Genomic DNA, 19,216 nt, shown 5'->3' with positions numbered 1-19,216 from the left:
GTTTAGCATACAGCAGACAAGCAGTGCTGGAATATTGCTTTCATGCATAAACTCCACTAGGTGTTGCTCATTCATTCAAAGTCAGCTCTTCATCACCATTGAAACATCAGTTTAAGTGTATAATAAGCTGCTCTATACAAGATATCTTCCTCTATATGTGTGTGAATGTGTGCGTGAGTCGGTGTATATGTTACCTGCTGTCCAGGCTTGATTGGTGACAGCGTGATTCCCTGGGTGTTGATGACAGGCAGGATCTGATTGCCGATCACCGTGGCGATGATCTGGCCTTGAGCGTTGGTCAGAAGCTGAGGTGTAATTGGCTGTACCTGCAGTGCTGGGTTGCCACCCCCTGATTGGCTGGAGGGCCCTGCAGAGTTGGGCATCAGTGGGATTGTTCCAATTATCTACAAAGGGGGTAGAGAGGAGACGAAATCAGCTGGGTGGTTTTAAAAAGAAGATGGAGCAGAGAGGGTAAATGCTACTGGAGGTATCAGCCGTAATGATCTCTGCCGCTGTGAGTCTTTTTATGGCTTTCTGCGTACGATCGGAGCCGGACATTTCGCCGTGTTATGAGGCTAATCAGAGCGCTTGGCTTTCTAGTTAGTCTGCGTGTGATTTTGAGAAACAAACATGCGTAAGTGTCTACTGATCATCTGTCACTGAGGTGGTTTTATAGGCTAGAGCAAGTGAAGCCAAAGCAAGACTGCTGGGAGCGCACTGCAAAGGTCAGCGCTGAATACCTGTGTGTGTGATGGTGCACACCACTGACTGTATTATCTATCACCAGGCCAAGCCTGGGATGAGTGTGTGTATGTGTGACTGTGTGTGTCTAAGTGTGTTTTTTGCTTAAGTGTCTTTGTCTGTCTCTGGTGAGAAGGAGTGAGGCTGCTGAGAGGCCGAGGCCCCCATTTCACCCTCTCTCTCTTCAAACACACACACGAGCAGAAAGGAAGAAAGTGGAAAGAAAGAGCAAGAAAAGAAACAATAAAAGGGAGAAAAGAGGAGCATCAGAGAGCGAGACAGGACCCTGTGTTTCTAATTCAACTCTCAGGGTCCCAGGGGTACTTCACCCCTCCTGCACCCCCCCTCCAGCCCCTGCTTTCCTCTCCTCTGTGGCTGTAATCAGGAAGGGCAGATCAAAGGGGGTGGCAGAGTGTCACTGCAGCGTTTTAGCTCTCAGAGCTGCCAGAGTGTGGCCAAGAGTGGCGCTTTAGGGGGGTCTTAGCGCCTCTTCACCATGATGAAGGTTAATGTCATGTGGGGACTGGTTCTTAGCAGCTCCTGAGCAGCCATCACCCCCTCCCCCCCCTCCCCACGGCCCGCTGACATCGCTCCTCCACCAAGCCTCATTACACCAGAGAGCACCTTAACATGGATGAGACGCCCATCACTCTAAATTTGCCTAGTTATTTGGCAACTGGGCTACTTTTGCAAAAAATTTGCAAGACTATTCTACTTCTTCCAGTTTATATTTTAGTGCATGCTTCTACATACCCCACGCAAAGCAACACAAAACTACAAACAGCTTCTATATAGCAATAACCTAGCCTTTACTGGCTCCCTAGTCTCTATCGCCACCACTGCTAATGTGCTCCAGCGTGTGAGTCGCCTCCCCCTCCCCTCTCCCCCCGTCTCTTTGACATAATAGGGACGGATCAGTGAGAGAAAGGTGGGCCGACAATCTGTAATTCATCCCTGCCACGGCTCATTTGCTTACGTTGCTTCGCATTAGGGGAGAGATAATTTATCTCTCTCTCCGCGCCGGCTTTACAAATTCCCTGTAATGCTCTCCTGCCACTTAGCATATTTTATTGCCCTGCCTGACGCTCTACCCTCCCGAGTCCCACTGATCCCGCTTTGCATGCCGCTGTGGCAGGGAACTTGTTCCGCTCAATTATTCATCGTCATTGGACTAAGTGGTTGTTCTATAAGCATAATAAAAGAGCAGGCAAGTGACAGCTTAGCTATCGTCCCTGTCCCACCATGCAATCCTTCTTCATCTGACTATCTCAGGCAGATATTTCATGGCTGTGTGTCAAGGTTCTTCTGGGGCTGGAAGGGTAGAGTTTATAGAGTAGTCAACTGTTTGAATGCACTTTTGTAGACAGAAGGGAATACTTTGTTACACACTTTACTAAAGGGGAGTATTTAATTCAGGTTTACAGAGCATTTATAAAAGTGTGCTTGAGTTTATGGATTAATATAATTAAGGCTGGGTATCAAACCTCAATACTCTGAAATGTGTCTGTAGCATTTAAAAGGATTAAAAATTGAAATAATTATTTACTTATTCTTTTAAAAGAAATGTCCAGGTCTAAATTTGATGGAGACTCTTAAGGAGTAATTTCATCATAGCATCATTTCATAAATAAGCAGCCTTCAGGAACTTCTCTCATTCAGTCTGTCCTTCTCCTCAGTTATCTGTCAGTGTCTTCTCCTTTATTTGGCTTCCTGTGTTTGTTTCCCGCTTCAGTTCGTATGACATGTGAGTAACGTGCCTCTCTCCACCCAGCAGAACTCATTAAGATTATGCTGCTCTTGTTTCCACAGAAATGTCATCTCATCTCTCCAGCCAGGGCAATCTGTGTCTTTAGCCATGGTCGCCAAGCAATATCTCTGCACCATTTTCTCTCCTCCACTGTTCATGCGGTGAATTGAGACCCGAGAGGGAACATGTTTGGGAAGTTTGGTCTAAAGTCTGAGAAAGCTAACATTCAGAGTAAATCAAAGCCTAAAACAGCAAACTCATAATGGTGCACAGGACAGAAGACATTTCCTGGGTACAACAAGATACAGACACAGTAGATTCAGGCAGCAAAGATTAGCTGTTTAACAGAAATTTGTTGATCGAAAAACTTTATTTACAAAAATGTTGACAATTCATTAATAGCCTAAATTATTTATTCAACAAAAACATCGAACATTAACTTGTTAAAGCATTTCAAATGTGAGAATGTGCTGCTTTTTTGTGTTTTATATCATTAGTAATTTAATATATTTGGTTTGATGATAATAATCAATAGTTGCAGCCCTTCAGTAGATTAACAATCAAGTCAATAGCAGTTTATGCTGAGGTTACATGTGATCAAAGGGCTGGAAGCTTCTGTACAAGGGGAACACTTGTGTTGTGGTTCAGCTTCACTCACTTTATTAACTGTGCTTGTGTTCCTTACCTGATGTTCTCTACATTAGTGCCAGCACCATCCAAAGGCTGGGAAATGGTTGGATGGCCTGACAGCCCAAATTCAGGGAGGAGAGAGTTTATATTCACAAAGCCATGACAATACGGCTTTCCCAAACTGGGATTTCCCACGTATACAAACCATTTCAGGAGTGTCTACGTGTTTTAGGAAGTATGGTCCGCCCCTTGAAACAGCCCTTAATGTCCTCATTTACCAACATATTTTTTTGGTATTAAAGCTGCAGGGAAAGTGAGAATCTGCACTGAATAGAAGACGCTGACAAAAATGTCACAGATTTCTTCAGTTCAATTGTATTGATATAGCGCCAATTCCTAACGGAAGTCATCTTATTGCTCTTTTCATCTAGACAATACTCTTTGTAATATTATTAACAGAGACCCACCCTGAGCTGGCACTTGGCGACACAGGCAAGGAGAAACTCCCTTTTAGCAGGCAGAAACCTTGAACAGGACCGTAACTCAGGGTAGGCGGACGTCTGCCTCAACCGGTAGGGGTAAAAAAATCAGGAGTGAAAGTGACAATATTCTGGCTTTTATCCACAGCTGTAATCGGTGTTGTAGAGGTGGTGAGGACAAAAGAGCCTCACTGATTCTCCTCGGGATAAAAAGGCTGGGGCCCAACATCATTAAGGTTTAAAAACATATTAATAAAGATGGCACTTTTCAAGGTCTCCAGGGCTCTCGCTTATGAAAAGGTCTTTTGACAGAGTTGTCAAAGAAATCAGGAGGTCCAAAACAGCATACTCCAAGAAAAGGTGACTTTTCACTGTACTCTACTACAGTGATGAGTAAGGGTGGACTATTATGATACAGTACGTAAATTGATATCACAGTAACAGAGAAACTAAGTAATAGCTCCTGCGGTGGAAATGGTATTGCCAAATCTGTACTGGTGGACGCATTTCTACTGTCGCATAGTATGTACAGTCATATCGTCCAACCCTAGTGATAATACAGACTGTTTCCTAATTTCCAATTAAACACTACACAGACCAGATAAAAGCAGTTCTGTAGTAAATACAAACAAGTCTTGATAAAAGCCGTTCCACTGCTTCCTGTTTTGACGCTTTTCCATGCTGACATACGTGTTTGGTGGACCTCCAGCCTTATTTGGGGTATGTATTAGCCTGTATAATTTACTCAGCTTTGGGGGGAAGGGGGGACAGGACCTTCTGATAGGGTAGTGCATGTTTCAGAGCCCTCCGTCTGAATAATGCTGTGGAATAATGAGGTGGGGAGCAAAGGCTGTAGCCCAGGGCTTTGACCGTCTCTGTGACCTGATTATGTCAGGGGCTGTCAGACGCCAAGACACTACAAAAGCACAGAGCACCCCATCAAGTCCATATCCACAGTGATCTGTCCCCAGTGCTCCAGGCACCTTGTGAGCCAGGGAAGTCCATACTGTCTCATTAGCGATGTTTAGCATCAAGCGCTTGCACGTGGACAACACTTTACGATAAACAATGAGGTACTGTCACACTGGTGGTACTGATAGTTACTCGGATAGCCTAAATGTCAAGATTAACATTAAAACTGTTTTTTGCATGTTTTCTAGTGCTAGGAAATGTCAGCTACTGAATCGTTTCACCATGTTTGTATTTTAGTTTACACTAACTGCAAGTGTTTAAAGATGAAACAGGGGTTAAGGTAAATAACACAGAGTGGCATGAAAGGGCACATTGTCCATACAATTCTCCTTTAATATGTGCTGTGTGCACCTGCGATAAGATGATTCATTAGATAGGGTCCCACAATGACAAGCATCATCGTTCAAGCCTCTGGCTACTGATGGAACAATTCTGCAGCCACCCTGTAAATATGACAAGGTCAGCATTTTACCACAACAGGCGCATGCGGATAAGAGAAAGAAGGGCTTTGTTAACTCCCAAAAAAGCTTAATATATGGTGGGGTGGCTACTAGAGTGTAGACAAACAGCTTCGAGACAACACACAGACCCACCACTAGAAATCTATGAGGAACTATCAGAAATACTATACAAAGGATTTATTTACACATTCATACATGATAGATGGTCCGGCAACATCTCTTATAGATCTGTTTTCTCTCTGTGGTATTTAAAAGGGTAATTACAGTATTTTTAAACCTTGGCCCCACTTTAAAATATTTTGGCGTCCAAATGACTAATAGGTACAAACAGTTTTGGTACTGGTCCAGTAGATCGCCTCAGCTGGCAGCTGTTTTTAGAATGTTAGTGAACTCACCTGTCCCTGTGCGTTGGTGACCAGCTGCCCGGTGGCTCCTTGCAGGTTTGACAAGGTGTTTCCAAACACCTGAGAACCGGCGATGGATCCCATGGCTGCTGCCGCTGCTACCGCCGCCTGGCTGGCCAGTGGATTCAGCTGGCAAAGGTAAAGAAATCATTCATCAAAACTGCATTTGTAAATGTCACTTGTGCAGATGTTTATTAGTATAATGCAAATTCCTAAAGAAAAAGCAGGTTCAGGAAGGCGCAGTGCGGGGGGCTTCACACTTTGATTCTTTGCTGCAAAGACCAGAATAGGCTAACTGCAGTGAGGTCTCTATAGTCCAGGAGAGAGGGCTATGCAGTCCATCATACAGCTCCCAGAGGTCTGTGCTCCTGAACCCAGTGGGAGGCTCAAGGGTTGGGAGGAGCAGTGAGAACGGGAGGGTGAATGTGAATAAGTGGCCATTTTACCACTCTAAGTGCTTCCTCTGGCCCCCGGGGCTCCCCACGGGCCGAGCAGAATCTCTCCACCCGCAGCAATGGCCCAACAGCATCCCGCTCTCACAATAGAGCGGGGCAGTGTGGCCATGCATCACTGTATCGCCAACCTCTTCAATACGCTTCGACTAAGAATTCCTCCTGCGTCACAATGTACAAGCACACTGTTACTTTGGAAGAAGAGGAGGAGGGTTAAAATGACCATCTTTGCCTCCGCTATAATGGACTCATCTGGTCTGGCCTGTGGTTGTGAAAAGAGGCTCAGTGCGTCGGGGAGAGGGTTGTAGAGCCTCGCCACATCGACGAGATTACCCATATAAATCAAGCTAACCACTTATTAGGGGGCTGAAAATGCACTGCTGATTTGGTTGTACTGCAGCAGAGCAAAGTCTTATTAGGTTGAGTAAGTAGATCAAAGACCAAGAAGAGATAGGAGACCTCCCAATTACTCAACAGAATAGAGAAATAATAGAAACACTGCTTAGAAGCTGGCTGCCTCCTCTCTGCTGCTAATACAGTCAAAACTGCTGAAATTAGTTTGTATAAAATGTTTAAAATAACACAGTAGTGTTTTATGTGCAATTATGTTTATGTAAAATACAATGTGCTGAAAAAGAAATAATTTTACTGAAAGGATCAACGTTTCCACACTGTCTGTGCTCTGCAGGGAATTCAGCTTTGTTCATCTGAGATCATCATCTTTTATCTTACCCCACCACCATATATTATTACACTTTCTGAAATCAAATGATGAAAAAATGCCACAGAGCGATCAATACTTTTTCATTGACAGTAAAGGTTAAGCACATTAAGAATGACACTGCATTTGTCTTATGAAATCATATTTCATGTTGGTGGCCTCAAATTGGCCGTGATTGATATTGCCTCCCCTCGTCTGAAAGTCATCCAGTTTTTCCTCGATAATCGCAAGATTGTCTTTTATGAGTCCAGCGGTTGTCCTTCGGAAATCTTAACTTCTCAAATGTTAGAAAACCACAAGCCTGATTCTGACTTTACATGCAAAGGTAAAAGGATTACAGAACTTCAATCAGTACGTTCCTGAACATTTATATACTATGGGGTAATACGTAAGATAATTTGGGTGGTCTAACAACTAAGGAAGAATATTGTTCATTAAACTCAGAGATTGAAACAGTGGAATATGCATGCACTTATCAATTTATCCCAATATTTAAATGTAATTCCATAAAAAATGTGCAAATGTTTTAGCTCCCAAAAACCTGTATTTTGTATTACATTAGAGTTGTTGCTAACTAAAAGACAAGAGTTTACTACTGTATCTTGTAAAAGCATCAGCTGCAGATAAGTCTTTATCCAAAGATGCATCTACTTTATAGAAAACGTTTAAATCATATAGAGGTCTTATTCGAATACAATATTTAGTGCTGCAGTAAAGGCTTAACACCGCTGTTCATTTCTTTGAATGTCATTTTGATTATTTAAATGTGATTTTGAAAATATTAGCCAATATTGAAAATATCCTCAATAATATTGTGACAATATTTTCTCTTCCTTAACTGATTTAGCTTCAATATCTGGATAAATAATATTATATTTTTATTACCATCCTTATCACAATAGCCAAAAATGTGGACACACATCTGTGATAATTATACATTTATTATGGGAGAAGATGGCAAACGCAACATTTTGATGGAATAGACAGACAAACAAACAATCCTGGCCAAGACAAAGTGAGTGCTGGATGTTGAGAGATCAGTCAGGAACTGATGCTCAGCACATAATTTCCTCTTCACTTATGACTGGAGAAGTAGTAGCTGAGAAGAAGAAATAAAACCTGGACCAGCTACTGTGGTAGTTTATGTTTTGTGAATATAAAAGACCTTCTTAAGTACTGATATAGAAGGTCTTCAGTCCATGTTGGTGAAAACACAGTATTACGGGTGTTGTGATGTGGACACAGAGATGGCCAACACGGCCAGTTAAACACAGTTAAACAGAGGCTACAGATAAACACACAGATAATGTGATCTGCTCAGACGAGCCCGCCCTGAGTCTCCCTGAAAGTCTGCTGTGCTTGGTGTCATTGCGTGAGTGATAGGTTGTTGGAGAAGCGTTCAGATTTATTTGAAATATTATCATTGCGTTTCATTCGATGATAGCCCTTTCAGGTGCTATGTTATTCTGGTAAATCTAGGTGAAAAGAGAGCAGGCTTTATTGCTGCATCTCCTGGCACTGGGTAATATGGATAGCAGTTGAAAGGAGAGCCAGGAATAAGGAGAGGCGAGGCTGTGTTCAACACCTAAACAGGTGATTTTCCGCCACGGTGACTCCTCTCAACACCTCGGCGGGAGGCACAAAATGACAGACCTGGCCTAGCGTTTGTACTGATTGCATGTGTTGGAGGAGATAAACAGTGATCTTCCAGGTTGCAGAGCCTGCATGTTAACCATTGTGTTTCATTCTTTTCATTCGCTGTGAAAAGGGCGTCAAACGGATTTCCAGCAGCATAGACAACTCTGGTCAGCCACACAAATGTTGGGACAACACAGATGCAAAACATAAACTGAAGTCAGTGTATTTTTGTTAAAGAACTGTTTGAGGTGTTAACGTTAAATTCAAGAAATATTAGAACATTTCAGTTTTATTTTGTCAACACTGTCTCATGTTTACTAGCAGCAAACCTTAGCACTGCTCAAGCCTTCACTATATCATGTGGCATCATCTTATCACCTTTAAGTCAACACAAATGCTGTCACACGCTGCAGTTTAATATAGCCAAATATACAAGGCTACACAGGGATCAACACAAAATAAATGCCTCTGAGAGGGAAAAAAAGCCTGCAAATTGATAAAAATGCATCTTTTCTCAGCACGGGATGGAGGGGAGGGAATCGAAACTCCACCAGGCTCTTCGTCGCCTGTTTGACCATGAGGGTCACCTGGTGCAGCAACCCGTGTAATCTCAGGAATAGAGGGAAAAATAGCGTCCCCGTAAACCGTGGAGAGACCCCTGGAAACCAAAATTGTCTGACACAAACTAACTGGAGTTTATTCTTGGTTTTGCTCTTTTCATGTGGCCGTTTTAAACTTAATTGCTTTTTTTTGTTCTGGGCCTGCACAGGACAAAAAAGAGCAAAGATAAATGGACAAAGTGGTGCAGACACCAGCAGGCAGGCAGATTCGTCTACGCTCAGGCTTCAGCAGTGTGTAAAAACTTATTTTTTGCTCATCTATGATTCAACAACAGAATCAAACAGTTATCTAATATATCAGAGAAAACTGAAAGAGAATAATAAACCTTCAAAGAATCATTTAGCATATTAGTGGTTCGTAATGTTTTTAATTGACAATGAAAGCAGTTTAGTGTAAACTTCTGTCTAGAAAGTGACTGAAACAAAAATCCTTTCCTTTTCAAAAAGTCTCTCAGTATGATAGAAGCTGATGTGAGAAGTGTGTTTGCTACCATTCAACGTCAAAGTGGGCCAAACAGTGTAAATTAACAGTCAATCGCAGTATTGTTTCTGAGAAGAATGTCCTTTATCTCTGGAACAAGTTTCCCTCGTTCATCCCGGCCCCACATCTCTGTCTCCTTCCTGCTCTTTTCCCACTCCGGAGTGAATGTAATCAGCTGTGACATGAGAAAACACGTTCTCTGTCTGTCAGGACTCTGCTAGTCTTCCGCTGACAGTCCTCTGCTGACCCCCCCCCCACCCCCCAACCCAAAACGGCCTCTCCCCCACCTCCCTGTCTCCCCTCTCTCACATCCGCTGTGCTTATGAACATCAAAATGCCATTAGGCCCTCCAAAACACCTCTGGTCCCTTGGTTGGCTGGGCCTCGCACTGTGGTCGTGCACTCTGAGCCCTCAGAGCGCCGACTATTGCTCACCACTGGGCCTCTGCTCCAGCCGTTGTGAAAAATAAACCCCAAAAAGAGCCATTCTTGAGGAAAAATATTGGGAAGTGAAAGACGGATAGAACAACTGGGGCAGATAACACCCGGCAAAATACAATAACCCTGCACCCGGTGATGGTCAGACATTGTAATTGCTTAAGGCAGTGGAGGGATGGTGGTGGCAGCGGGTGTGGATGTGGAAGTGGCATGGCGGATGCTAATGGAGTGATGTCATATGAAATGTCAGAATGACAGCTAGTTAACTGAGGAGGTTTGGCTGATCAAATAAAACGCATTAACTCCAGGAAATGGATATCGCGGGTGGCTTCAGAAATGGTCACATCTAATGAGGCAAAATGCAAATGAAGGAGGAAAAGAGTCGTGAAAACGTTTAAACTAACTATAAAGGGATGATGGAGTGTCGGACAGTGGCCGTCAATCTCCCTACTCATTACCTTCATGTGAAATTAACAGCAGTTTTAATCATTACATAAAATCTGCTCCAGCCCATTTGTTGATAATTGTGAGTCGCAGAGGTTCAGAGTGGGTTCTCTGTCATCAATCACAGCAGCAGTACATTTCCTCTGGTTAAGGGACACTCCACGAGCAAAAATATAAGTTATACTACATTCCTCTTACACTATTTCTCTTCCTGAGGAATGATCTGTAATATTTAGCTGTTTCCAGATGTATTAAATTTGAAACTACTTGGTGATTAAGTATCTACAGGAAAGTGCTGACCATTTCAGCTCATGATGTGACATATTTGGTGCAGTTATTTCTGTGCCACACTACTGTTGGGTTGGAAATCATAGCAGCGTTAAACCGGTGTTGCAGTAAATCTACTGCCGCTCTGGCTATGACTTTAAAGTGGATACCTGGCTACGTTTTTGGTTGCTGTGAGAAAATGAAAAATAAAATCATTGGAGTCAGGAGATCAGACTGTAAAGGAATTACGAACACTATTATTTCGGAGTATTACTGAAGACTCTCCCCAGCCTTCGGATGACAATTACCTCAAATATTCAATATGTAATAACATATATTTCTTGACTTTAGGAATTCTATTTCCACTGCACCGACTACATCCCATTCATTTTCGTTTAGGTGGAAATGGCGTCTCTTTTCACTCTGCTGTTGTTTGACATATAAATATAGCATTTGAATGACTTTAATATCCTCCTAATCAATGTCCAGTGATCTTTTGATGTCCTCAATTCAATATAGGAAGGGTCATCCATGCCGCAGCTTTATAAACACAATAAAGGTAAATGATTACTCTCCACGGTGGTGTCCAAAAATACGGCCAGTAATGAAGAGAAATGGAGGAGTTTGAGAGGGAGGCCTGTCATGTGTCATTGGCCAACTCTAAGCCCTAAGATTAATCACAAGAGAGGGGTTCTGTGGCTAAGATGTGGTCACCCTTGATCAATAAATCCGCCTCCCTCCCTTTCCTTCCCTCCCTCTATGTCTAGCTGCTTCACTGTCCCTCGCACTTTTTCTCCCAAATATACACAATCGTTGACACAAGCTAAATCAGCATAAGTGGAGAGATGAATTGATGACATTTACAGCCGTATTTGTATTGATTACTCAGGTTTTGACTTCTGAGGCTCCCCACTTTACGGAGTTGACTTAAGAAAATGCACTGTTGTTGCATTCTAGTTGAGTCTATTTACAAAACCATCAATTGCACATTCCCACTCCTAATGAAAAAGGGCATAAAATAACCCAACAGAAAGAAAAAAGAAAAATGCTCCCCATGGAGTTCAAGGCAGCAGAGTACAGTTTAGAGGAATTTCAATTCACACAGCCCATTATACATTGCAAAATATATACCAAATCTAGTCTCCCCCAACCACAACCGAAAACACTGTGGAGAAGAATTTCTTATAATATTCTGCAGGGACCACAAATAGGACTTTTGACTTGGTCTATGAGGAGGGCATAATGCAATAACATTGCATTAGAAGGGTCTTTTTACAGCGTGGAAGCGCTGCACGGCTGTATTCCTTGTGTGAACCCGGTGCTCTGTTTGCGGTCACTAATGGGCATCAGAAATTACAGGCAGTGGAATAGCGCCCCGCGGGGGTACTGGCCTCCTCAGCGGAGCGGAGCACTTAGACAGTGTCTGGGAGCCTGCTGGAGGAGGAAGGGGGGAACTCAATGTCATAGACCTGCCTCATAATTAAAGAAACCCTATTCCTTATCCACTGTTAGGTGAGCCTTAGCTTGGTGCTCCATCTGAGGGCTCCCCTGTGGGCGTCTAATGCGTGTTGCCCCCAATGTGCATGTGGGCTGATCAGGGAACTCTGCCTTTCTGCTGGGTGTCTTAGCTGGAAGCCCTCTGCCCACTACAAGAGTAACGGGGCCAGGTTTAGAAGAATCACAGACCTCAAAAAGTGAAGAAAATATCAACTTGGTGAGGTCTGAAACCCCAACAAAACCAGTAAGCCAAAAAGGAAATGCAAGCAGGCTGTAGGTGTAATTTTAAAAGTTAAAGTGCCTCCACAGTTTCCCAGTTGATGCTTCTGAAATATGATAAATTTAAGTTTCTCCTTATTTATAAATTCAGGGCTCATCGTTGGCCCTTAAGTCTGTAGATTTTCTTCCTGCCTAATCCCTCATTTGAAGTAAATAAAAGTAGTAGAGCTGTCATGGTCAGGTTGTTTTCCTCATCTAGCTCCCATGCTTTATAATTATTCATATGAAATGTGGTTCTGTTGATGGGCAACAGTCTTATTTTCTGCTTCAGTCAACAGTGCACATTTGTATTTCTAAATTGTGGAGCGCTTGTTATGTAAGGCAATTTTCTGCCTTCTTAAGAGCCGGATCTCCTGTGCATTAATAAGAGGCTAGGCTGAGCTGCTGGAGAGCTGAGGGCCTGTTCATGCTCTAAACCACACAGCCAAAACTAGCAGCACTGCCATTTAAACACACAGTCTGGCACCACATGCCATTTATACATATTTAAAAGTTTTATTAGAAACAATGTGATTTTAAAACAGGTGTTTTCATGGATAATAGTGTGGTGATGGCGCATAGATAAGATGCTTGCCTTTGGTGTGGGAGACCTGGGTTCAATTCCCACTGTGAGACATCCACCATTGTGTCCCTGAGCAAGACACTTAATCCCTAGTTGCTCCAGAGGCGTGCGACCTCTGACATGTCTAGCAATTGTAAGTCGCTTTGGATAAAAGCGTCAGCTAAATAAGTAAATGTAATAGTTAGAATGCTTTAGGGTATTCAGAGTTTTTGCATCTTCACCTAAAGATGAATGTTAAATCGAAGAATATGACTTTACCAGAGCAGAAGCCAAGATTCAGGAAATACTGAGCTCATGAATCCAGATTCACCCAGCACCCTAAGGTATGTTCCACTTTGTCCCACATTTATTCACTCACCTTTATTTACCCAATTAATTATGTTTTCTGACAAATTCTCTCCAAACATGAGGCTTGGACAAATACTAAATCCATATATTTAATGTGTATTTTCCCCCCAAATGAAAAGAAAGGTAACAATTCTGAAAAATATCAGATTAAGGAGAACATGACCTTAGTGCTCTCATTATTTTGTATGGCCCAGTGCTATAAAATAATTACTTTTACTTTCATAAGGACTCATAATTCAATTGTAAAAATTGTACTACCATGTAAAAATGTCAGGACTACAAAAAACATTGATATGCACATTGTGGCTAACTGCAAGAAATCAGTTGCAAAACATTTGTAAAATATTTCAATTATTAAACCTTGAGATCATTCTCCAAACCACAGTTGAGTTATGAGACATACGACAGATAATGGACACTTTCCTCAACTTGAGTGTTGCCAGTTTCATCGACAAGCCACAGTATGAGCCACTGGGTCTACATATGAGCATGTCATTTTAATTTTGATTTAATATCCCGTGGAATGATGGCGGGCCGTTCCGCTAAATTGAATAGACGTGGGGCTGATCTGGAAAATCAATTAATCGATGTGCAAGGCTCATTTAATACACATGTTAATATAATGGGAGAGACGTCCACCGCCCATAAAAAAAGAGACATTTGGAGCAAATTGGACAGTGGTGATTTTAACAGCAGTTGACATAAGTAAAAGTGCACTGCAGCGGAAAACAGTGACATGAGTGTCTGAAGGGGCCTCAGCTGGAGACAAAAGCAGCAGAGATGGGCCCAAGATTTGAGGAGGGTGGTGGATCGAATGGGAGGAGGAGGAAGAGGAGGAGGAGTAGGAAGGGGGGAGAACGACAAGGAGGTGAGGAGAGATAGAGAGTGCAGACAGCCAGGCCTCTGAAAGGCCATTGTGGTTGGCAGTCGCTGACCTTGGTGACGATGGGTTTTCACCAGAGGCTTCTAATGAAGGCTGATTGCCAGGGAATAGTGAGGGAGCCAAGGGGTAGAGAAAGGAGCGGGAGGGGGGCAAGAGAGAGTGAGAAGAGGGAAGAGAGAGAGAGAGAAGAGGGAAGAGAGAGAGCGAGGGAGCGAGGGAGAGAGAGAGAGAGAGAGAAGGATAGAGGAGAGGCTCAGGTAATTGCAGCACTTGTGGGTCTGAGGCCCCGCGGTTCTGTGATGTCGGGGTGCAGTGGGGAAGAAGAGAGATGTCTGTGGACGCTTTGGTGGTAAATTGTGGAGCACAGGGATAGGAGGCAGGCCCCTAGGCTGTAATTACCCCTATGAGTGTGGGGATGGAGAGTGGACAGGCCCAGTGAGGGGCTCTGACAGCGATCAAGGAGACGACTGCGAAGGGGAGTAGAGACAGACACACAGACAGACGGCAGGAGTCTGGCGGTGGAGGAAGACAAGATGCCTCCATCACCGCCAGGCCCCCTGAAAACCAGCCAGCCAGCCAGACACTGGACCAAGGTCAGAGGCTATTAGCTAACACATAACATGCTGGTGACAAGACAGCCATGACGAGAACAGCAGAGAGACAGCGCAGCGTTGCTGAAGAAGCAGCACCCAGATGGAGACAGACATAATGTAGAAGAAAAAAAAAAGGTATTAAAAAGCGACTAATTAGATCAGAGCCATAGCGAGAGAGAGCGAGAGAGAGATGTTGGGGCTCCACTGGATGGCGCAGCTGGGTCAGGAAGGTCGGGGGCATACGAACTGGAATAAGAGAGTTGATAGGCTGGCCTAAGCTTCCCGCTGCCACGGATCAGTATGTACTGCCTCTCCTCTCCCTGCCTGGGCTGATGTAACTCACTGGAGTGGCAAATTACACCAGACCTACAGCTGTAGCCCGACATTATGATTAATTTGATCAGTAATTTCTCCTGTTTTTCATTTTAATCGCCGCGACCATTCTGCTGTGGCAGGTCTTTCAGATCTAATTAAGATCAATTCCGGTGTAACAGACTTGGCGAGCGCCTTTACCCCGTCAAATCCCTGAGCTCTCCGGGCGTGGAGAAAACCCGCAGCTCTAATCAATCAACTTCCAGCAAAATCCAGCGGGCTCCCGCAATCAGCCCATTAACACACTTAAGCAAATTTTATAATCTCCCCCCGTCTATTTGTCATCCCTGTCGTGGTTATTTCAGGCAGCCACAGGCCGCATCTCACTGTACTCTGCATGTTGGAGAGCAGAGAGGGATGTGGGCGGGGTAGAAAGGTAAATTCTTACTCCATTTAACCCCATTAGCTGCAATAATCTGAGTTTAGACCATCGACTCAAGGGGACACAGTCTGTTGTGGTGTGATTTGTATTCTAATAGGGATATTAATGAGCCCATTAATGAATTTTGTCTCACAAATGAAAAACACCAAACACTAAAAACACTAGGGATGTAATGAATGCTCAGGATTTCCTCACTATGGGTTTATGGAGAATATCACACACCTCCCATGAGAAGAGAATTACAATGGGATATTAATTGGAACATAATGAGTGTTTGTCTCTCTGCAGCTCTGCACTGTATTTTCAGCAAATAGTTGAATGGCTGGGTGATTCTGCGCGTCTCAATAATGACAGCAGGAAATAGGGGTGTTATCTGTGTAATGCTGATTGTATTATGGTAATTATGACTCGACTTTACTGCACAGACTAGTTCCTCTGGGTGCAGCGAGCAAACACCAGAAATGCCCTTCTGCATCTTCAATTTAAAAGACAAAAAAAGCTGATCACTGTGTCAATTCATATGTCTTTATGAGAAAGTCTCTGCTCAGGGAGCCCTGATTTAAAAACTTGTGTGAATTAACCCGTGAGTTGCTCAGTGAATCTGGGACTGGAAATCCAATCACCGACCCAGGCAGTGCACGGAGGTGGAGCTGCTGTTTAAATCCTATTGCAGCCTTGAGTGTGTGCTAAGGCTGTGGCCTGTCCTTGGCGAGCCTCTCTCTGGGTGACATACTCTTTGAAAACACCAGCACTGACCCAGAGAAACTAAACCTTTTACGGCCATTCTGCTTCTCCCACACACACAAAAACACACGCCCACACACATGTTCCATAATCCTATTTGATAAGGCAATATCTTAATGATACCTGATGGGGCCCCTTTGGCCCCTCTCAAGGGAGGTCTGTCCTCAGTCATCATAATCAGCCCCGCTCCTTCTTTTAGAAAACGACCATCTATATAAAGCTAAGGGTCTCAGTCTTGCAGTCAATGCAGTGAGCTAGTTCTAAAATAACCCTGCTTCTGCTGTCTTTATGTGTCAGAGAGAAATTCACAGATTCCAAGAAATCTACCATTTTCCAGATACTTATAAGTTGTAATGTTTCTGTTATCTAAGTTATTTGTGCGTCTGATGCAAGCTTACTGTGGGAATCTGTATGTTGGTCAGTTGCCCTTGTATTCACAGTCAGACTGGACAGTGTGTTTGGTGCGATGTAGCGGCTAGCCTTTGGAGCCCATTAAATCCAGAGGCTGTTTTTCCTGCTGAGTCTCACTAGGCCGTGACAGGGCCGGAGAGGGCTGCAAGGGGGGAAACAAATAGCCTAACTCATCCTGGCCATAAAGAAGGTTGCACCACAACCCAATAAGGGTCTGACGCTGATGAATGTGACCAGGGACAGAAAGGCGACCCTGGCCAGTCTCCACCAGAAATGAAACCACAGGGATATAAACTAGGTTATTATCGTCACACAGTGACAGCCAGACGGACAGAAGGGCAGAGATGGATGGACAGACAAAGTGACTAAAAAGGAGGTTGAGTAGGAAGAGCAGCAAAGATTAAGGGGCTGATTACGGCCAGAAAACCCAAGGTTAGATAACCTCAGAATCCCTCTTGAATCTGCCGCAGGAGGATGTGAATCGTGCCTCTTGCCTGGTTGTGAGGCCTGATGTGCTCAAGTGCGTCAAGGCTTCAGCAACAAGATGCATATTCTAATAGCTCTACATAGACAGAAGAGCTGCCAGCATCCATTCAAATACTGCCACTTGATAAAGATCAAGTGCTGACAGAGAATCAAGCCTTGTGTGTACTTCTTAAGCACAGTGTTTTCAAGGTTGACCTGCCCAAAATCATCAATGACACCATTTAGATGCTCATTCTTTCTAGTGTTGAGGTCATTAACAAGTGAATTTGCAAAAAGTAATGCTGAGTCTTACATACTGGATCAGTATTGCTGTAGATACTGGTGGACAGACTGGTTAGTAAGTAACCAATCCGCATGCTTTGTCTTGGTCATTTTTCATTATAAAAAGAAAAACACATAGTCAACATTTGTACAAAGAGTAAAAAGAGAACTGGTATCAGATCAGCATGACTCTAATTGAGTTTAGGTATCAGAATCTGTTTTAAAAAGACAAAAAGTTGGGTCGGTGCAGACTTACTGGCAAAGGCATGGGTGGGGTGACGGGCGAAGGAAGGCTGCGGGCTGGCGACTGGTTGGGCCGGTGGGGCGGAGACTGCTGTGGCTGTCCAGAGGTGGAGGAGCAGGTAGAGCCTGGAGATGGGACCGAGGTATGCTGCTGGCTGGGCGGGGTCATGTGATGCTGAGATGGCAGCTGGTTCTGGGTGTTGGGGTGGGTCTGTTGGTGATGGTGTTGCTGCTGCTGCTGCTGCTGCTGCTGTTGCTGCTGCTGGTGGTGGTGCTGCTGCATCTGTTGGAGCTGCTGCAGGTGTTGGAGCTGGGAGTTCAGTGATGAGGTAGCTGTTGATGAAAGGACAGCAAGTTGTTTGATTTCTCTTTGTGCGTGAGACCTGAACACTTTACAAAAGGTGCAACAAACACAAATGGATTTGGACTGACAACATTTGTTTTAGCACATAAACAAGAAGCCCTCATTATCTGAAGAATATGCTCACACCTCAGATAGAAATACATGTACACAATATGAGGTGTGGGATGCATAGGGTCAATAGTGAGAGACATGTAAATAGCATGGAGCCTCAACAAGGTCCTCCAGGGTTTTTCAGTCAGTGAATTTAATTTAGCTAGTTGGAGGACAAAGCTATCAAGCCTGGCTGATATAATTGCTTTCTCTGGAGCCAAAAGTCTTCATTGTCACTTGAAGAATGTCAGAATCTTTGGTTTAATGGCTGAAAATCTCATAGGAAAGAGACATCCATCATCAGTGGAAGACTTTAGAAATAAATCCATTACCTAATTGGATCCAATAATGGCATGCCATTAGAACCTCATTTCTACATTTAAATGCTTATACATTTTTATGCAGTTTAAAAAAAATGGCTAGCACAGGCTGAGCCAGGCTACAACCACACCAGCATGCAAAATACTCCCATACTCCTCAAATATAATATAAAATAATATGTTGGTGTGGACACTCAACCTCATTGTAATTTTCTCAGCAGTTGACTCAAAATCATCTGAATACAGAATATACCAGATCTTCTATCAGTTCACACATACACACACACATCGTGTTTGAATGTCAGAAGAAATCCATACCACAACCTAGACAACAAATAATGTGTACTAAAGGTGTAAACTGTAATACTATACGTGGAGAACTGAGATAAAACACATCAACTAAGCTGACCTTCAAGCTCTTTAAATGGAAAAAGGACAAACTGAGTTTCCATACAGATATAACAGAGAGAAAAGTGTTCACTGTGCTCACATTCAGGAAGCCCTTTTTTCAGTCAAATGCCAGAAAATCCTTAAAAGAAACTATATGCTACATAGTCGTTTGTGTGAAGTAATTTGATTAGGTTATTCACAGGTCTCGCTAAATTCAAAAGGCATAAAATAAACACACACCAATGATTTTAAACTTTAAAATATATCATTCCTACAATGACTTCTACAGCCACAGACAGTTAATCAGTTTGAAATATTGTGAGACTTGTGATGTTACACAGCTTTGTATAGAAAACAAAAGAATACGAAACAAAATGAATACAACAGATGAACATCCAGGATCCCACATGATTTTTTTTTATATAAAGGTAACACAAGCTTGGAGGGGTCAAGACCTGATCTGTATGTTGACACTGGACTGCACTATAGAAAGAAAT

The 19,216-nt window shown here is 43.3% G+C and overlaps 1 protein-coding gene across 5 annotated transcripts in view; it reads right to left on the bottom strand.

The window, feature by feature from the left end:
* pou6f2 (POU class 6 homeobox 2) overlaps positions 1-19,216 on the bottom strand; it is a 75,984-nt gene that overhangs the window by 14,739 nt on the left and 42,029 nt on the right. For all 5 annotated transcript variants that reach the window (XM_038730321.1, XM_038730302.1, XM_038730320.1 and 2 more), the window contains 3 exons: positions 17,569-17,888; positions 5,426-5,563; positions 195-404 (listed from right to left, as the gene is read on the bottom strand). In XM_038730321.1, the coding sequence (XP_038586249.1) occupies positions 195-404; positions 5,426-5,563; positions 17,569-17,888 (668 nt within the window). The remainder of the gene's footprint in view (positions 1-194; positions 405-5,425; positions 5,564-17,568; positions 17,889-19,216) is intronic.

This window comes from Micropterus salmoides, unplaced genomic scaffold, assembly GCF_014851395.1.
Source record: "Micropterus salmoides isolate LMB-PRFRI ecotype aquatic unplaced genomic scaffold, ASM1485139v1 Ms_hic_scaffold_1, whole genome shotgun sequence".
In the NCBI taxonomy this organism is placed as follows: Eukaryota; Metazoa; Chordata; class Actinopteri; order Centrarchiformes; family Centrarchidae; genus Micropterus; species Micropterus salmoides.
The sequence above is the reverse complement of the archived record's forward strand: the minus strand, read 5'-3'. Positions and strand labels throughout refer to the sequence as shown.